Here is a 20609-nt window from a genome sequence, read left to right on the forward strand (position 1 = left end):
GTGACTGGGCAATATACTACCTGGCTGGGCAATATACTACGTGACTGGGCAATATACTACGTGACTGGGCAATATACTACGTGACTGTGCAATATACTACATCGCTGTGCAATATACTACGTGACTGGGCAATATACTACGTGACTGGGCAATATACTACGTGACTGGGCAATATACTACGTGACTGGGCAATATACTACGTGACTGGGCAATATACTACGTGACTGGGCAATATACTACGTGACTGGGCAATATACTACGTGACTGGGCAATATACTACATCGCTGTGCAATATACTACGTGACTGGGCAATATACTACGTGACTGGGCAATATACTACGTGACTGGGCAATATACTACGTGACTGGGCAATATACTACGTGACTGGGCAATATACTACGTGGCTGGGCAATATACTACGTGGCTCTGTGCTGTATATTACGTGGCTGCGCAATATTCTACGTGACTGTGCAATATACTACGAGGACATTCATATTCTAGAATACACGATGCGTTAGAATCGGGCCACCATCTAGTGTCATCATAAAACCTCTGATGAAATTCAAGTCACTCGACTGCTGCAGCTCATCAAAGTCTGCAGCCAGCTGTTGGGACAGAGACCTCATCGTTTCCTGTCTGTGGCAGACCAAGAAGCGGCCTGCTCTGTATCTGGTAGGTGTTTTTTGTGGAGTTTGTAATTATTTTTTTTTTGTACATATGCCATTTCCTTGGGCAGTTTTATTTTCGTGTCCATTTAGCAAATAACTAGGGAACCAACGGCTGCAGGAGTGCTCATTCTTAATTATTGGCATATCTAAACAGGCCAGCTACATTAACCCCTCTGTGACCTTAGACGTACTATCCCGTCGAGGTGCCCTGGGCTTATCTGACCCTGGACGGGATCGTACGTCATAGCGATCGGCAGCGCTCACGGGGGGAGCGCCGCCGATCGCGGCCGGGTGTCAGCTGCTTATCGCAGCTGACATCCGGCACTATGTGCCAGGAGCGGTCACGGACCGCCCCCGGCACATTAACCCCTGGCACACCGCGATCAAAGATGATCGCGATGTGCCGGCGGTGCAGGGAAGCACCGCGCAGGGAGGGGGCTCCCTGCGGGCTTCCCTGAGCCCCCCGCAGCAACGCGATGTGATCGCGTTGCTGCGAGGGTCTCCTCACCTCCCTCCCTGCTCGAGCCCCGGATCCAAGATGGCCGCGGATCCGGGTCCTGCAGGGAGGGAGGTGGCTTCACAGAGCCTGCTTAGAGCAGGCACTGTGAAGGCTGCAGCGCTGCATGTCAGATCAGTGATCTGACAGAGTGCTGTGCAAACTGTCAGATCACTGATCTGTGATGTCCCCCCCTGGGACAAAGTAAAAAAGTAAAAAAAAAATTTTCCAAATGTGTAAAAAAAATTAAAAAAAATATTCCAAAATAATGAAAAAAAAAAAAAAAATATTATTCCCATAAATACATTTCTTCATCTAAATAAAAAAAAAAAACCAATAAAAGTACACATATTTAGTATCGCCGCGTCCGTAACGACCCGACCTATAAAACTGTCCCACTAGTTAACCCCTTCAGTAAACACCGTAAGAAAAAAAAAAAAAGCGAGGCAAAAAACAACGCTTTATTATCATACCGCCGAACAAAAAGTGGAATAACACGCGATCAAAAGGACAGATATAAATAACCATGGTACCGCTGAAAGCGTCATATTGTCCCGCAAAAAAAGAGCCGCCATACAGCATCATCAGCAAAAAAATAAAAAAGTTATAGTCCTGAGAATAAAGCGATGCAAAAATAATTATTTTTTCTGTAAAATAGTTTTTATCGTATAAAAGCACCAAACCATAAAAAAATGATATAAATGAGGTATCGCTGTAATCGTACTGACCCGAAGAATAAAACTGATGTATCAATTTTACCAAACGCGGAACGGTATAAACGCCTCCCCCAATAGAAATTCATGAATAGCTGGCTTTTGGTCATTCTTCCTCACAAAAATCGGAATAAAAAGCGATAAAAAAATGTCACGTGCCCGAAAATGTTTTCAATAAAAACGTCAACTCGTCCCGCAAAAAACAAGACCTCACATGACTCTGTGGACCAAAATATGGAAAAATTATAGCTCTCAAAATGTGGTATTGCAAAAAATATTTTTTGCAATAAAAAGGGTCTTTCAGTGTGTGACGGCTGCCAATCATAAAAATCCGCTAAAAAACCCGCTATAAAAGTAAATCAAACCCCCCTTCATCACCCCCTTAGTTAGGGAAAAATAAAAAAAAATGTATTTATTTCCATTTTCCCATTAGGGCTAGGGTTAGGGCTAGGATTAGGGTTAGGGTTAGGGCTAGGGTTAGGGTTAGGGCTAGGGTTAGGGCTAGGGCTAGGGTTAGGGTTAGGGCTAGGGTTAGGGCTAGGGCTAGGGTTAGGGCTAGGGTTAGGGCTAGGGTTAGGGCTAGGGTTAGGGTTGGGGCTACAGTTAGGGTTGGGGCTAAAGTTAGGGTTAGGGTTTAGATTACATTTACAGTTGGGAATAGGGTTGGGATTAGGGTTAGTGGTGTGTCAGGGTTAGAGGTGTGGTTAGGGTTACCGTTGGAATTAGGGTTAGGGGTGTGTTTAGATTAGGGTTTCAGTTATAATTGGGGGGTTTCCACTGTTTCGGCACATCAGGGGCTCTCCAAACACGACATGGCGTCCGATCTCAATTCCAGCCAATTCTGCGTTGAAAAAGTAAAACAGTGCTCCTTCCCTTCCGAGCTCTCCTGTGTGCCCAAACAGGGGTTTACCCCAACATATGGGGTATCAGCGTACTCAGGACAAATTGGACAACAACTTTTGTGGACCAATTTCTCCTGTTACCCTTGGGAAAATACAAAACTGGGGGCTAAAAAATAATTTTTGTGGGAAAACAAAAAGATTTTTTATTTTCACGGCTCTGCGTTATAAACTGTAGTGAAACACTTGGGGGTTCAAAGTTCTCACAACACATCTAGATAAGTTCATTGAGGGGTCTAGTTTCCAATATGGGGTCACTTGTGGGGGGTTTCTACTGTTTAGGTACATTAGGGGCTCTGCAAACGCAATGTGACGCCTGCAGACCAATCCATCTAAGTCTGCATTCCAAATGATGCTCCTTCCCTTCCGAGCCCTCCCATGCGCCCAAACGGTGGTTCCCCCCCACATATCGGGTATCAGCGTACTCAGGACAAATTGGACAACAACATTTGGGGTCCAATTTCTCCTGCTAACCTTGGAAAAATACAAAACTGGGGGCTAAAATATAATTTTTGTGGAAAAAAAAATATTTTTTATTTGCATGGCTCTGCGTTATAAACTGTAGTGAAATACTTGGGGGTTCAAAGCTCTCACAACACATCAAGATGAGTTCCTTAGGGGGTCTACTTTCCAAAATGGTGTCACTTGTGGGGGGTTTCTACTGTTTAGGTACATTAGGGGCTCTGCAAACGCAATGTGACGCCTGCAGACCATTCCATCTAAGTCTGCATTCCAAATGGCGCTCCTTCCCTTCCGAACCCTCCCATGCGCCCAAACGGTGGTTCCCCCCCACATATGGGGTATCAGCGTACTCAGGACAAATTGGACAACAACTTTTGGGGTCCAATTTCTCCTGTTACCCTAGGGAAAATACAAAACTGGGGGCTAAAAAATAATTTTTGTGGGAAAAAAATTTTGTTTTATTTTTATGGCTCTGCATTATAAACTTCTGTGAAGCCCTTGGTGGGTCAAAGTGCTCACCACACATCCAGATAAGTTCCTTAGGGGTCTACTTTCCAAAATGGTGTCACTTGTGGGGGGTTTCAATGTTTAGGCACATCAGTGGCTCTCCAAACGCAACATGGCGTCCCATCTCAATTCCTGTCAATTTTGCATTGAAAAGTCAAACGGCGCTCCTTCCCTTCCGAGCTCTCCCATGCGCCCAAACAGTGGTTTACTGCCACATATGGGGTATCAGCGTACTCGGGACAAATTGGACAACAACTTTTGAGGTCCAATTTCTTCTCTTACCCTTGGAAAAATAAAAAATTGGGGGCAAAAATATAATTTTTGTGAAAAAATATGATTTTTTATTTTTACGGTTCTGCATTATAAACTTCTGTGAAGCACTTGGTGGGTCAAAGTGCTCACCACAACTCTAGATAAGTTCCTTAGGGGGTCTACTTTCCAAAATGGTGTCACTTGTGGGGGGTTTCAATGTTTAGGCACATCAGTGGCTCTCCAAACGCAACATGGCGTCCCATCTCAATTTCTGTCAATTTTGCATTGAAAAGTCAAACTGCGCTCCTTCCCTTCCGAGCTCTCCCATGCGCCCAAACAGTGGTTTACTGCCACATATGGGGTATCAGCGTACTCAGGACAAATTGGACAACAACTTTTGAGGTCCAATTTCTTCTCTTACCCTTGGAAAAATAAAAAATTGGGGGCAAAAATATAATTTTTGTGAAAAAATATGATTTTTTATTTTTACGGTTCTGCATTATAAACTTCTGTGAAGCACTTGGTGGGTCAAAGTGCTCACCACACATCCAGATAAGTTCCTTAGGGGGTCTACTTTCCAAAATGGTGTCACTTGTGGGGGGTTTCAGTGTTTAGGCACATCAGTGGCTCTCCAAACGCAACATGGCGTCCCATCTCAATTCCTGTCAATTTTGCATTGAAAAGTCAAACTGCGCTCCTTCCCTTCCGAGCTCTCCCATGCGCCCAAACAGTGGTTTATTGCCACATATGGGGTATCAGCGTACTCAGGACAAATTGGACAACAACTTTTTGGGTCCAATTTCTCCTGTTACCCTTGGTAAAATAAAACAAATTGGAGCTGAAGTAAATTTTTTGTGTAAAAAAGTTAAATGTTCATTTTTATTTAAACATTCCAAAAATTCCTATTAAACACCTGAAGGGTTAATAAACTTCTTGAATGTGGTTTTGAGCACCTTGAGGGGTGCAGTTTTTAGAATGGTGTCACACTTGGGCATTTTCTATCATATAGACCCCTCAAAATGACTTCAAATGAGACGTGGTCCCTAAAAAAAAATGGTGTTGTAAAAATGAGAAATTGCTGGTCAACTTTTAACCCTTATAACTCCCTAACAAAAAAAAAAATTGGTTCCAAAATTATGCTGATGTAAAGGAGACATGTGGGAAATGTTACTTATTAAGTATTTTGTGTGACATATCTCTGTGATTTAATTGCATAAAAATTCAAAGTTTGAAAATTGCGAAATTTTCAAAATTTTCGCCAAATTTCCGTTTTTTTCACAAATAAACGCAGGTACTATCAAAGAAATTTTACCACTATCATGAAGTACAATATGTCACGAGAAAACAATGTCAGAATCACCAGGATTCGTTGAAGCGTTTCGGAGTTATAACCTCATAAAGGGACAGTGGTCAGAATTGTAAAAATTGGCCTGGTCATTAACGTGCAAACCACCCTTGGGGGTAAAGGGGTTAAAAAGTGGTTTCTGACAACACAACACAATTTAAAACTACAAACAGAACGGTCGTATTAACGATCATTCTGTGCTCCTAAAATTCGTGTCTGACGTCTGTCGGTCCCAGATATAATTAAATATTATTGGCGTCTCACTGAAGGATTCCTTTGTGGGCTATTTGCTAAATGTTTCTGCTAGAGGGATGGGAAGGACTCATCTAAATTATTATTGCATATGTTAACTGCCACTAGGTCTTTGATCACTTTCCAATATTAACAGACCACTCCTCCCTGTTGGCAAAACTTATTACGGTAAATAGAATGGCTCGTATTCATAGAATACATGACAGCTTTAATGAATGCATAGGTGGACAGATTTGATGTTATCTGGGCTCCCTGGGATTATTTCTGGGCTCAGCAAAAGCTAGGACCTTTTTGGACTACTGTACCTTTTTTTCCCATCCCTTAATGTGTTTGTGTCCTGCCTTCTGTTTGTCGATTGTTAATAAGAAATTTGAATTTTAGTAAGTGGATGGGGTTTGGTTTATTATGGCATCGAGTGTAACTAATATATAAAGTGTTTTATTTGGAACTTGAGTCTTTTATTTTAATGTTTTCATGCTACTAGAGGGAAACTTTTCCATCAATTAAAGTTTAATCTATCCTCATGGATTCTTTTTTTTTGGTCTATTTTGCTTGTTAAAATCTGAATACAGTGGCATGTAAAAGTTTGGGCACCCCTAGTCAACATTACTGTTATTGTGAACAGTTAAGCAAGTTGAAGATTAAATCATCTCTAAAAGGCCTAAAGTTTAAGATGACACATTTCCTTTGTATTTTTGTAAAAAAAATATATATATATTTTTCATCTTTACATTTTAAAAACTACAAAAAGGAAAATGGGCTCATGCTAAAGTTTGGGCATCCTGCATGGTTAGTAGTGTAAAAAATGAGAAAATTTACATATTTTTTTCCTAAAATACAAAGGAAATGTGTCCTCTTTATCTTTAGGCCTTTTGGAGATGATTTCATCTTCAACTTGCTTAACTGTTCACAATAACAGTAATTTTGACCAGGGGTGCTCAAACTTTTACATGCCACTGTATTTTGTGCTTATTTTAATTGTAATTTTTATTACCGTATATACTCGAGTATAAGCCGAGATTTTCAGCCCAAATTTTTGGGCTGAAAGTGCCCCTCTCGGCTTATACTCGAGTCAATGTGGGTGGCAGGGTCGGCGGGTGAGGGGGTGAGGGCGCTGAGGTATACTTACCTAGTCCCAGCGATCCTCGTGCTGTCCCTGCCGTCCCACGGGCTTCTGTGCTGCAGCTTCTTCCTCTCTTCAGCGGTCACGTGGGACCGCTCATTACAGAAATGAATAGGCGGCTCCACCTCCCATAGGGGCGGAGCCGCCTATTCATTCCTCTAATCAGCGGTGCCGGTGACCGCTGACAGGAAGAGCTGCGGCACCGAAGACCAGGCAGAGGGACAGCGCGAGGATCGCCAGGACTAGGTAAGTATAGCATATTCACCTGTCCTCGTTCCAGCCGCCGGGCGCCGCTCCATCTTCCCGGCCGGCGCCTCCATCTTCCCGGCGTCTGCGCTCTGACTGTTCAAGCAGGGGGCGCGATGACGCATACAGTGTGCGCGGCGCCCTCTGCCTGATCAGTCAGAGCAGAGACGCCGGGAAGATGGAGGCGCCGGAACGAGATGCCGGGAGCTGCAATCAAGGGAGGTGAGTATGTGGTTTTTTTTTTTATTGCAGCAGCGGCGGCGGCAGAGATTTCTATGGGGCACAATGAACGGTGCAGAGCACCGTATATGGCACAGCAATGGGGCACAATGAACGGTGCAAAGCACCGTATATGGCACAGCAATGGGGCACAATGAACGGTGCAGAGCACCGTATATGTCACAGCAATGGGGCACAATGAACGGTGCAGAGCACCGTATATGGGCACAGATATGGGGCACAATGAACGGTGCAGAGCACCGTATATGGCACAGCAATGGGGCACAATGAACGGAGCAGAGCACCGTATATGGGCACAGATATGGGGCACAATGAACGGTGCAGAGCACTGTATATGGCACAGCAATGGGGCACAATGAACGGTGCAGAGCACCGTATATGGCACAGCAATGGGGCACAATGAACGGTGCAGAGCACCGTATATGGCACAGCAATGGGGCACAATGAACGGTGCAGAGCACTGTATATGGCACAGCAATGGGGCACAATGAACGGTGCAGAGCACCGTATATGGCACAGCAATGGGGCACAATGAACGGTGCAGAGCACCGTATATGGCACAGCAATGGGGCACAATGAACGGTGCAGAGCACTGTATATGGCACAGCAATGGGGCACAATGAACGGTGCAGAGCACCGTATATGGCACAGCAATGGGGCACAATGAACGGTGCAGAGCACCGTATATGGCACAGCAATGGGGCACAATGAACGGTGCAGAGCACCGTATATGGCACAGCAATGGGGCACAATGAACGGTGCAGAGCACTCTATATGGCACAGCAATGGGGCACAATGAACGGTGCAGAGCACCGTATATGGCACAGCAATGGGGCACAATGAACGGTGCAGAGCACTGTATATGGCACAGCAATGGGGCACAATGAACGGTGCAGAGCACCGTATATGGCACAGCTATGGGGCACAATGAACGGTGCAGAGCACTATATGGGGCACAGCTATGGGGAAATAATGAACGGTGTAGAGCACTATATGGCACAGCTATGGGGAAATAATGATCTATTTTTATTTTTTAAATTCACCGGTAAATGCTGCATTTCCACCCTAGGCTTATACTCGAGTCAATAAGTTTTCCCAGTTTTTTGTGGCAAAATTAGGGGGGTCGGCTTATACTCGGGTCGGCTTATACTCGAGTATATACGGTAAGTTTTATACATTTTTAACAGTTATAAGAAAAACAAATTTGGGTCTGACTGTCTCTAAACATGCCATTAAATCACCTCTCATCTGTCAGCATGTAGTGGCGGGGTGGTGAAAATGGGACTTTACTCTCACAGCCTACCCATGCATGTCATCCAGAGATCTCTATGCACAGATATACGTAAAGTAGGTAGATGCTATATACTTCAGTACACTGTCATTATATGCTGACATTATTGTTTTATGTTTGTATATATTTTCAGGATGACGCTAGAAAATCCTACGTAGAACTTGTTAGCAATTTGATCTCTTCTGAAGCACCTGCAAAAGCTTCTGCTTCACCAAGCACTGCTCAAAAATATGATACAGTGCAGGTGGTTAGTGGTGACAATATAACGAAAATATATCTGAACAGACCAGATAAGAAAAATGCCATCACACTACAGGTAAAAATCACTTTACTTTCAATCTTTGTGATCAAAAACGCTGTCCTTTTGCTGTCTGTATAGGAGCTGTGGTTTATCACACACTTCATGGATAAGGGGTCCTTGCAACTTGATGAGATGTTATCGAGGCCTAAGTACTATGTAAATTAATATTTTTCTTACTACTCCCCTGCAGGAAAAATGGAAGTATTACACGGGCCCATTAAAAAATAAAGGAACCAGTCTTGTTAAACTTGAAGTGTTATCTATGGTCACCATTGTTGTAGGGCAGAAGGAGCTGAGCAGATTTATTTTTTCATTAGTATTGCGCAGTTTATTTCATGGCGCTTTACATGTGAAAAGGGGTATACAAAATAAAAGTACACTAATCATGAACATAACAAGCCACCGACTGGTACGAAAGGAGAGAGGACCCTGCCCACAAGTACCACAGTCTACAAGGGATTGGTGAGGATACAATAGGTGAGTGTAGAGCTGGTTGTGCAGCAGTATGGTGGAATGAGGGCTGCTGCAGGTTGTAGGTTTGGCGGAAGAGGTAGGTCTTCAGGTTACTTTTGAAGGTTTCCATGGTAGGCAAGACTCTGATATGTTGAAGTACAGCAGAGGTGGGGAATCTTTTTCTTTTTTTTTTTCTTCTGCAAAGGCCACTTAGATATGTATACCATCCTTCGGGAACTGTACAAATTGCCCGCTAACTCTGCCCCCAATATATGTTCTGACGACAACACTGGTGTCAGGACTTAATTGATCATTGCATGTACCTCAACGTTCAGTAGTGAACACTGTGTATACGTGCTCACAGAGCAAGAAGACGTTAATGGGCTATTGTCAGTGAAAATACAACTGCCGGCCTAAGCACTGCGGTCCCCGGAAATCTGCTCGGAGGTCAGATAAAGGGTCTTTGAGGGCTGTAAACAGCCCACAGGCCTGAAGTTACCCACCACTAGGGTAGAGAGTTCCAGAGTGGGATGCACATGAGAAATCTTGTATGTGATTGTGGAAAGAAGAGAAAAGAGGGAAGGAGATCTTGTGAGGATCGAAGGTTGTGTCCAGGTAAGTACCGGGAGACTAGGTTACAGATGTATGGAGGAGAAAGGTTGTGGATGGCTTTCAATGCCATGGTTTAGGATTTGAACTGTAGTTTCTGAGCAATGGGGAGCCAATGAAGGGATTAACAGAGAGGAGAGTCTGGAGAATAGAGTGGGGACAAGTGGATTAGTCAGGCAGCAGAGCTGAGGTTAGATTGGAGGGCAGTGAGTGTGTTTAAAAGGGAGGCTACAGCGCCGCAGGTTTCAATTGTCGAGGCGGTAGGTGATGAGGGCATGTACTACTGTTTTTGCAGATTCTTGAATTAGAAATTTACGGATCCGGCTATTTTTGACTTGCAGTTGACAGGAAGTGGAAAGAAAGGGCTTTTGAATATGTGGTTTAAAGGGGAGATTAGAGTTCAAGGTTACACTGAGGCAGTGAGCTTGCGGACTGTGTACAGTGAGCAGCCATTGACTTTGATAGATAGGTCTTTTGGGGAGGTTGCGTGAGATGAGGGGGAAGATGATTTCTGTTTTGTCTATATTAAGTTTTAGAAATCGAGCAGAGATGAAGGATGAAATAGCAAACGGATATTGTGGGATTCTGGTTAGTAAGAAGCTGATATCTGGTCCAGAGAGGTAGTTCTGTCTATCATCAGCATAGAAATGATACCGAAAGCTGTGGGACTCTTGAGCTGTCCCAGGCCGAAGGTGTAGAAGGAGAAGAGCAGGAGTCTGGACCTTAGGGGGGGGGGGCACCGACATATGGGGGAGAGGTGAGAAGGTGGTGTGTGAGTTGCAGACGCTGAATGTTTGGTAATGCGGGATCCAAGATAGGGCCACTGTGATACCAAGAAATGAGAGAATCTGTAGTAGAAGAGGATGGTTGACTGTGTCAAAGACAGATGACAGGTCCAGGAGGAGGAGGAATGAGGCAAAGTCTTCAGCTGAGAGGAGAGGGAGAAAGTGCTGGAGGATGGAGGAGAGAATTGAAAGTGTTAAATAGCTGTTTATGATTGTGAGACAGGGCAGATATGAGAAGTATGTTTGTTTTGCTGCAGTGAGTGTGAACTTGAAAGTGGTGAGGTACTGTTTGAATGTGATGAAGTGCTCGTTGGAGTGGGCTCTTTTCCATCTCCACTGAGCAACCCTGGACCCCGCCTCAGTCCTGCAAGTTTGTGGAGTGAGGATTGTTTACCAGAAAAGGAGAGGGAAGAGAATTGTGAGTAGGTTGTGGTCAGAGAGAGAGAGAAGTGAGTTAAGAAGTTAGATGGGGGAAAAAAGTCTGGCGAAGGTGAGGTCCAGTGTGTGGCTGTCTTTGTGAGTGGTGCAGAAGACTTTTGAGCAAGGCCGAATGTGGAAGTGAGTGATGGAAGCTGAGAGACAACAGAGTGGTAAGTGTAAATGGGGATGTTGAAGTCAAACATGATGATAGTGGGGATGAAAGAAAATGAAGTAGTCAGGTGGGGAAGTGGTAAAAAAAATGATGGCTGGCCTGGGGGAGGAGGTGGGGTAAATGACAGCCAGTTGGAGGGGGAGACGATGTGTACAGAGTGCACCTAAAAGGAATTGAGAGAAACAGAGAGTGGTAATGGAATTTGGGTCAAGGAGCAGTTATCTGACAGGATAAAACCAACTCTTCTTCCATTCTTGCTGCTGGGGATGGGGGGTGTGAGGAAAGACAGTCCCCCATAAGACAGTGCAGCTGGACCTGCTGTGTCAGAGGGGTTGAATCCGATTTCTGGAATGTCAAGGAAGGAAGGTTTTATTGATGAAAAGATCATGGATGAATGAAAGTTTGTTGCAGGCAGAGCGAGCATTCCATAGTGCTCCTATTACAGGGACTGGAAAAGCAGGGGCTGGGCGTATGAGTCTTGGGTTAAAAGGTTGTGGAAATTTGTGATAGATCGTGGATGGGAGGTAGAAGTTACTGTGTGAATGTGGTGACGAGGACCAGGATTTGGAGAGATATCGCTGGCAGTGAGAAGGAGCAAAGAAAGTGTTGGTAGGTGGGAGCTGGAGAGGGCATGAAGTGGCTGTATGTGTTTGGAGACACAGGATTTTATGTTGAGGAAGAGATCTGAGGAGAAGGTGAGATGGATGGAGGGAGAGATGGCCAGTTCACTATTAGGTGTAGGGATTAGGGGAGTTAATAATGAAGTTAAGAACTATGGGGGGGAAGAGTGAAAACAAACATTGTTTAGGGTGACTATGTATCCAGTTACCGTCAGTTCCCTTTTGGTTCAGTTCTGGTCTAATTCATTGCAATACACTTAGATGCTGCACTTAAAATATGCACGAGCAGACCGTGGTGGTCTTATCTGTGATTGACCACTATCTCTGTATGGACACTTAGAGAGGAAAGCATACTAAATGTTTTACCATAAAACTTTATATGTCTTTTTAGCATCTCCTTCTCAATACCATGCTGCCTACATATTGCATGTTCAACATGGCAGGTCTCCCTTTAGTGATTAGGCTATACAAATGTAGTACTGACCTTACACAATACTCTTCAGAAACACATTGAGGATATTTTATTGTACCATAATTAGGACTTGTTCACACATAGCATTTTTTACATGTGGGAAAAAATACATCATTTCACATTTTGAATGAATAAGGTTTCTGAACGCTTCTTCAGTGTTTTTTTTTTTTTAAACCTGTGGAATGTGCTTTTTATAAAAAAAACAAAAACAAAAAAAAAACACTGTTCCTAATTCATCAAGACTGGAGATGAGTGAACATTGTCGGCTCCTTCCTTATTCGGCAAGCTATATCGCTTACTGAGGAAGCTGCATCGGGAACCCGGATAATCCAAAGCGCCCACGATGATCAGTTTTTCCGAGCCGCAGCTGCATGTGTCACACAGCTGCAGCACATGCAGCTGCGGCTCGGAACAGCTGATTATCGGGAGCGCTCCGGATTATCCGGGTTCCCTTGCTGAATAAGGAGGGAGCTGACGATATTCACTCATCTCTTATCAAAACTGTCGAGTTTTCTCACCGGTGTTGATAAGGGGCATGATGGAGTTAGATGCTGATTAATGAAGAGGTACACGCCTCTTTATGAATATGGAGCGTCTTACCGAGTGGTGTGTGCCATGCCAGAAATCTTACTCCAGTCCTATTGGACTAAGATTTCTGGCATACAGAATTAAACAAGCTGTGACGTCATGCTCCCAGGGCGCTTGGCACAGGTAGACCAGACAGACGCCTGGGGCCCCCACCAACAAAGGGGGCCCCCTGCATCTGCAACCCCTGTATGAAGTGCCCATAGGGTGTACAGCAGTGAATAATGCTGTGCATTGCTCTGTAGTCCCAGAGCGTCTCTCCCAAACTCCCCTTGAGACCCCCCTCAGTGCAGTGAATTTACTCACTGTGGTTCCGGAGCTCTGTGCTGATTGCTGTAGGATCAGGTTTCACAGTCACATACAGCAGCCATCAGCATTGGCTCTGACCAGTCACTAAATCACTGCTTTTAATCTGACAGGGCGACCTCCTGTCACTACTGTCTGGATGACACAAGACAGGAATATTGTCTGCAGAATCAGGGTATTTATTATATAGAAATAAATGAATTCCCACGTGAAATAATAAGGGTAAACCGTACACATATATAGTACAGGTGTGCATAGGAATCGGCGTTTTTGGTGCATTTTTTTTTTTTTGCAGCCAAAACCTGCTCTCTTGGCAGTAAAAACACTGCTTTCAAAGCACCCATTTTTTTAGGGTATGTGCAGAGGATCCGGAAATGGCAGCCCTTTGGATGCAGCGGATATGTGCTGCGTCCAAAGTGCTGCCATGTTTTGAACACAGGTGATTCCGGATGTGTTCATTGAACCGTGCGGAATCACCGCATCCTATACATTGCACGGGTGAGATTTCTCTTGTGGAGACTCGCGTCTACACCAGATAAATTGGCATGCCGGGGTCTGGAGAGACGTGCCGCATGTCCGTCTCCGCAGGTGAGGTGCAGGAGTCAGTGCACGCATAGTAGAGATGGAAGTTTTTGAAATGCCATCCACTATTCTGTAACATCTGGCCGCTGCGGGTTGGATGCTATACAAGTACACAGCAGCCGACCCGCAGCGTTTACTGATTGTGGGCACACACCCTTAGAGCTTTTGCCGTTTGTTTTTTACAGTATGCATTTTGTCTACAGTACATGTTTAATAAAGTTAGTTTTATTCACCAAAAACGCAGTGAAAAACAACGTTGCAACATTTGCAACATTTTTTAAACTTTTTCATTGCTTTCATTGCTTTCTACGGGTGAAAAAAATTGCTAAAAGGATGTGCAGGAGATTTCTGAAAATCTTCAGTTTTTGCTTGTGCTGTAAAATGCTGTAGACTTCTTATTTGCAGAAGAAAAAGCTGCGAAAATTCTGCATATGAACATGGCGAAAAGCTGATTTTCAAAGTGCCAGCAAAACATAGGAGATTTCCGAAATCTCCTGCAGGCGCTTGTTTGTTTTCTGACTGGATTCCAGACCTGTAGCGCTTTTTAAATCTGTAGCGTGTCACTTCTTTCAGTGTGTTTTCACCTGTAGAAAGCAATGAAAGAATAAAAAAGCTGCAGATATTGCAATGGCATTTTTCACTGCAATTTTTTAAGTGGTTTTGGTGAATTAAACTATTAAGTCTCGTTCACATGTTCAGTATTTCACATCAGTATTTGTAATGCAGAAACAGCAGTGGAACAATGAGGCTATGTGCACACGTTGCGGAATCTGCCGTGGATTTTTCCACGCAGATTCCTAAAAATCTGCAGGTAAAACGCCCTGCGTTTTACCTGCACATTTACGGCGGAATTACCGCGGTTTTTGTGTGGTGTTCAACAGCGTTTTTACACCATTCCTATTATGGAGCAGGTGTAAAACGCTGAGGAATCTGCACAAAGAATTGACATGCTGCAGAAAATACAACGCAGCGTTTCTGCGTGGTATTTTCCGCAGCATCTGTATGGCGGATTTTGTTTTCCATACGTTTACATGATGCTGTACAACGCCTGGAAAACTGCTGCAGATCCGCAGCAAAATCCGCAGCGTGTGCACATACCCTGAGAAACACGTCACCACTTCTGTATTTATCACCCTCCTGGTTTTGGCTTACACATACTGATGTGAAATACTGACCAAATACTGATCGTATGAATGTGGTCTTAAACATACTGTAGACACAGCAAACATCCTCACTCCAAAAAAAAAGCTGAAAAAAGTGAAGAACACCACAAAACAAGCTGGAAAGCAGGTGTTTTGAACATAAGATTTTTACTGCTAATAGAAAAGGTTTTGGCTACTGAAAAAAATGCTGCATGTCAACATAGACATAGCGTTTCAGAATTAAGGTACCGTCACATTTACCGACGCTGCAGCGATATAGACAACGAGCCGATCGCTGCAGCGTCGCTGTTTAGGTCGCTAGGAGACGTCAAACACGGCAACAGCAGAACGATGCAGGAGCGATCCAGTGACGTACTTACCGTTCTCGCTGGTTGTTCGCTCCATGAAGAAACATTGCAGGCATCGTTGCTTTTGCTGTCAAACATGACGAATCACGCCAACCTGACGACCAAATAAAGTTCCAGACTTTCAGCAACGACCAGCGATGTCACAGCGGGATCCTGATCGCTGCTGCGTGTCAAACACAACGAGATCGCTATCCAGGACGCTGCAACGTCACGGATCGCTGTCGTTCTCGTTGTAAAGTTGCTCAGTGTGAAGGTACCTTAAGACTATCTGTGGTGTTACATAGGACTCCAGGTGACATCTACTAAATTATCTGTACTCAGAGAGTTATCACTGTATTATCTGTGGTGTTATTTTTTTTTTTTTTTTAAGAGGGGGTTGGGGGCAACTCTTTGTCTTGGGGCTTGGGCCCTCAATTTTTTCTGACCCTAGCAACGCCCCTGCATACAGCTAATAGTGGCAGACCTGTTGGCCTACATAAGGCCCCTAAATATGGGGGCCACAGTGTGAGCACTGGCTCCAGGCCCCTCCACCAACTGTATCCTCATCCTGCTCATGTAATGTAACATAAATGTTTGTGTGATTTTTACAATGTTAGCATTTGGGGCCCCACTTAAAATTTTTGCCTAGGGCCCCACTTTGTCTAAAACCGGCCCTGCATGCTCCTACTGTGCCCTCAGCCTGTCTCATACTGGTGGAGCTGTGGCTGGGAAGAACTGGCATGAACGCAGTTGTAAAATTTTTGCACAACTTTTCATAGCAGTTTACACCAGTATTGTCGAAATTGTTTTAACGAGTTTTGGCCAGAATGTCCTTTTTTTATATCACTTTTACTACAGTTTTTCCAAATTAAAATGACATTGGTTTATCCTCAAAAAACGCAAGTGATTTATGTTGTTTTTTTTGTCCGTAGCCTGCGTTTTTCATGTGGGAAAAATAGACATAATTGTGTGAACATACCCTTGGTTTTATTTTGGCAATACCCATTTCCATTATCTAATTTAATCTTTCATAATTGCTTTAATATTGTAGCTTTGACATTTTATTGACTTCAGTTTTTCTTTATTAGATGTACAGAGAGATTGGTCTGGCATTAGATGAGGCTGCCAAAGATGACTCCGTTATTACTGTATTGACTGGTATGATCATCCCTGAATATTAATATACTGATTTAACACATTAGTTTGGTAACCTACATTTTATCAATTATCAAAAAGTGTTGATTGTTAGTTCAATCAAGTACACCTATTTCTTTTTTTCATTATGATCTAATCTTTCTTTAAAAAAAATGGCTGGCACCTTGAATAAAAGGTAGAAAAGACAACTGTGTTCTCTTCTCACAGTATGTTAACATATTTAGTCTACAAAGTGATAATGCCTTTGTGATCTCCATAAATCTGTTAAATGTCTTAAGGGGAACCTGTCAGCAGGTTTTTGCTATGTAATCTGAGCACTGCATGAGGTAGAGGTTAGAATACAGATATCAACTATTTGTCACATGTTTGGCTGTGTGCTGTTGTTTACTTATTCAGAAGGTTTTATCACCTTTTGGTTTATTATTCTCTGGGCAACATCAGCTACAGCAGCGCCAGCATTCTAGTCTGACCGCCCCTCCCCCAGGGATCAGCTGCAGCCCAGACTTCCTCTTCATATTCAGTTTGTCCGAATTTGGAGACAGTGATGCCAGCGCTGATTGGGTGTCGGGCATCACATGTCATTCCACCGCATCACATCCCCGGGACTGCAAGTGCCGACACCGCTGGAACTGAGCCGGCACGGGAGGAGAGTGTAGGCTTTATTTTATCGGGGGCCAAACATTTAGTTTAAGAAGGGGTTTGCTAGTAGTGGACAACCACTTTTATGACATGTAGAATGAAGTTAAAGGGATTTTCCACTCCTAGGAAAGTAGACCACAAACCATTCCCAAAATGTGAAATAACAAAGCCAAATAATGCTCTTCTCCCCCCACCCGCTCCTGCATCTGACCAACTACCGCCACTCCAGTCCCTGTATTTTGGCTGAAATGGTGACGTTGTGTTGACAGGATGCACATCACGTCTGCAGTCAATCACTGAACTCAGTGGGTTTGCTGATGTAGATGGAATGAGGGAATGAGCCACTGAGCTCAGTGATTGGCTGCAATGATAAGGTGAGCTATAGCTGTGACAAAAAATGATTTATTTTTTTATTGAATATACCGTATTTTTGAGATGCACCTGATTATAAGACGCACCTAGATTTTAGAGAGGAAAATGAGAACAAAAATATTTTGAGCCAAATAGTGTGCACAAAATTAGTAAACTAAAAAACATGATCTGTGGATGACGCTCTGTTATGGGGGACCTGTGAATTACATTACAGTGCCTGCAGTACCGTGTATTGTGATTACCACCACCCCCATCCTCAGGAATATACCCACTTACTGTATACATGGTTGTATTCTGAAAGATGAAGGAGGTAGTAGTCACATTTGCAATAAACACTTTGAACACCACACTACAGTGTATATTTACATTAAATATGGCTGGAACCCCCATCATTCTTCAGAATATACTCATTGATACAGTATATTCTTAAGGATGATGGAGGTTGTTTGCTCACCTTTCCTAAAAGGATCTCGGACTTGTGAGTTCCGCAGTGTGCAGAGACAGATATGTGATTGGTGGAGGCAGCTCAGCAACAGTTCCCTCCACCGATCACTATCCATCCCTGCAATGGAGGAGGAGGAGGAGAATTGCTCCTCTTTCCCTCCTCAGCTTTAGGCCTCTTTCACACATCCGTACCTTCGTACCGGAGACACTGATACACGTAGACCAATTCAAATGAATGGGTCTGTACACATGTCAGTGTGTTTCAAAGAACCGTGTGCCCCACACGTAGACATGTCCTTTTTTTACCGTCGGCACAGGCAGCAAAACGTCCCGCACGCGTGCACATGGAGAACACACATGATGTCATAACAAGCATCGGCGCCGGAGAATAAGTGCTAAGTAAGTGCCGTTAACCGACGCCAAGTGCTGAAGATGGCTCTCATCATTCTCCCCTGCTCTGCCAGCAATCGACGCGTGCAGAGGAGAATGATGAGTTATATTCAAGTCAGAACAATTACAGCAGGTGGGGGCTTTTTGGACTATTACTCCCATCAACCTACACCTGCTGCCGCTAATAACAGTGACAACAGGAGATGGGGATATTCCTCACCCGCCACCTGCGATATAACTAAATAATTGAAAAACCTGGTGTGGGTTCCCCCGTATTTTCTATAACCAGCCATGCAAAATTTACAGCTGTGGGGCTGCAACTGTCAGCTTCAGCAAGGTTGGTTATCAAGAATAGAGGGGTCCCATGCCTTATTTTTAATTATTTAAATAAATAATTTTTAAAAAAGGTGTGGGGTCCCCCAACCAGCCTTGCTAAAGCTCACAGTTGGGGGCTGGTATTCTCGGGCTGGTAACGAGCCATGGATATTTGTCCCCCCAGCCTAAAAATATCAGCCCGCAGCTGCCCAGAAAAGGCGCATCTGTTTGATGTGCCAACTCTGGTGCTTTGCCCTGTAGCGGCAAGTGAGGTTCATGTTTGTGGGGTTGATGTCACCTTTGTATTGTCAGGCTTAGTAATGGAGAAGTGTCTATAATCCTATAGTTATATGGTAAAGAAAGACACAGCCAGAATAGTCCTTTAATTGAAAAAATGACAGACTCCTTTATTAATCTTAATTAAACCATACTTACGACCTCGCCTAATTCCACCAAAGCCCTCAATCTCCTGTAATAAAAGTAAAATAAAAAACAACAATATACCATACCTGTCCGTCGTTCTGTCCCACGCCGTAATCCATGTCTGGAGGAGAAACCGTTTTCAACCTGGACGGTGCCAAGATGCGACCGTCCAGGCTGAAAACCACTGGTGAATGAACTGCTGCGAGCGCAGCATCATTGACCAGCGGTGACGTCATCGAGGCCGGGCCGAGAGCTCTGCCATTATCCTGGAGACATCGCGTAGAGACAGGCGCTGCTTTCCTCCATCTGCGCCGACTGAGAAACCGAACCCCGGAAGAAGATTGGCGGCCCGCCGTATGCCGCCAACACTGCAGGACTGCCACACCACCACTGCAACACCCTCAGCTTCGGGCCCACCACAGCATCGGTAAGAACAGTGTTCGGTTTAGAAGACGCACCTCCGTTTTCCCCCTAATTTTGGGGATTATAAAAAAAGTGCATCTTATAAAGCGAAAAATACGGTAGTTAAAAAAGTATTTAATAAGGAATAGTAAGACACAGGATATTCAAAGCTGTACAGCATGGCCGTAATGGAATTTGAAAACGTAACTTCCATAGAGAACATAATGTATGAATACCGTAGCAGAGGGAGGACTCGCCAGACAGAACCACACCCGATGTGCGTTTCTTACCTAGCTTGACAAAGCTATATTTTTTGCACTAACTCTGATTTACTTGTTTTACTTCATGCCAATTTGTATCCGGTTGTGAAATTGCGGTCAGGTTTATTTTATATAGTTATGCACCCCTTGTGTTTGATATTCTGACTTTCTGATCACCATACTTGCTTATCACTTTGTACTTGATTTTGTATTATGATATACGCATGCATGGTTCTTGGTAACATAGTAACATAGTTAGTAAGGCCGAAAAAAGACATTTGTCCATCCAGTTCAGCCTATATTCCATCATAATAAATACCCAGATCTACGTCCTTCTACAGAACCTAATAATTGTATGATACAATATTGTTCTGCTCCAGGAAGACATCCAGGCCTCTCTTGAACCCCTCGACTGAGTTCGCCATCACCACCTCCTCAGGCAAGCAATTCCAGATTCTCACTGCCCTAACAGTAAAGAATCCTCTTCTATGTTGGTGGAAAAACCTTCTCTCCTCCAGACGCAAAGAATGCCCCCTTGTGCCCGTCACCTTCCTTGGTATAAACAGATCCTCAGCGAGATATTTGTATTGTCCCCTTATATACTTATACATGGTTATTAGATCGCCCCTCATTCGTCTTTTTTCTAGACTAAATAATCCTAATTTCGCTAATCTATCTGGGTATTGTAGTTCTCCCATCCCCTTTATTAATTTTGTTGCCCTCCTTTGTACTCTCTCTAGTTCCATTATATCCTTCCTGAGCACCGGTGCCCAAAACTGGACACAGTACTCCATGTGCGGTCTAACTAGGGATTTGTACAGAGGCAGTATAATGCTCTCATCATGTGTATCCAGACCTCTTTTAATGCACCCCATGATCCTGTTTGCCTTGGCAGCTGCTGCCTGGCACTGGCTGCTCCAG

General features: G+C 44.0%; 1 protein-coding gene across 2 annotated transcripts in view; it reads left to right on the top strand.

Annotated features, from left to right (window-relative positions):
* LOC138642515 (enoyl-CoA delta isomerase 2-like) overlaps positions 1-20609 on the top strand; it is a 71443-nt gene that overhangs the window by 12297 nt on the left and 38537 nt on the right. For both annotated transcript variants that reach the window (XM_069730718.1, XM_069730719.1), the window contains exons 4-5: positions 8628-8810; positions 16377-16446. In XM_069730718.1, the coding sequence (XP_069586819.1) occupies positions 8628-8810; positions 16377-16446 (253 nt within the window). The remainder of the gene's footprint in view (positions 1-8627; positions 8811-16376; positions 16447-20609) is intronic.

The sequence above is a fragment of the Ranitomeya imitator genome, chromosome 6 (assembly GCF_032444005.1).
Source record: "Ranitomeya imitator isolate aRanImi1 chromosome 6, aRanImi1.pri, whole genome shotgun sequence".
In the NCBI taxonomy this organism is placed as follows: Eukaryota; Metazoa; Chordata; class Amphibia; order Anura; family Dendrobatidae; genus Ranitomeya; species Ranitomeya imitator.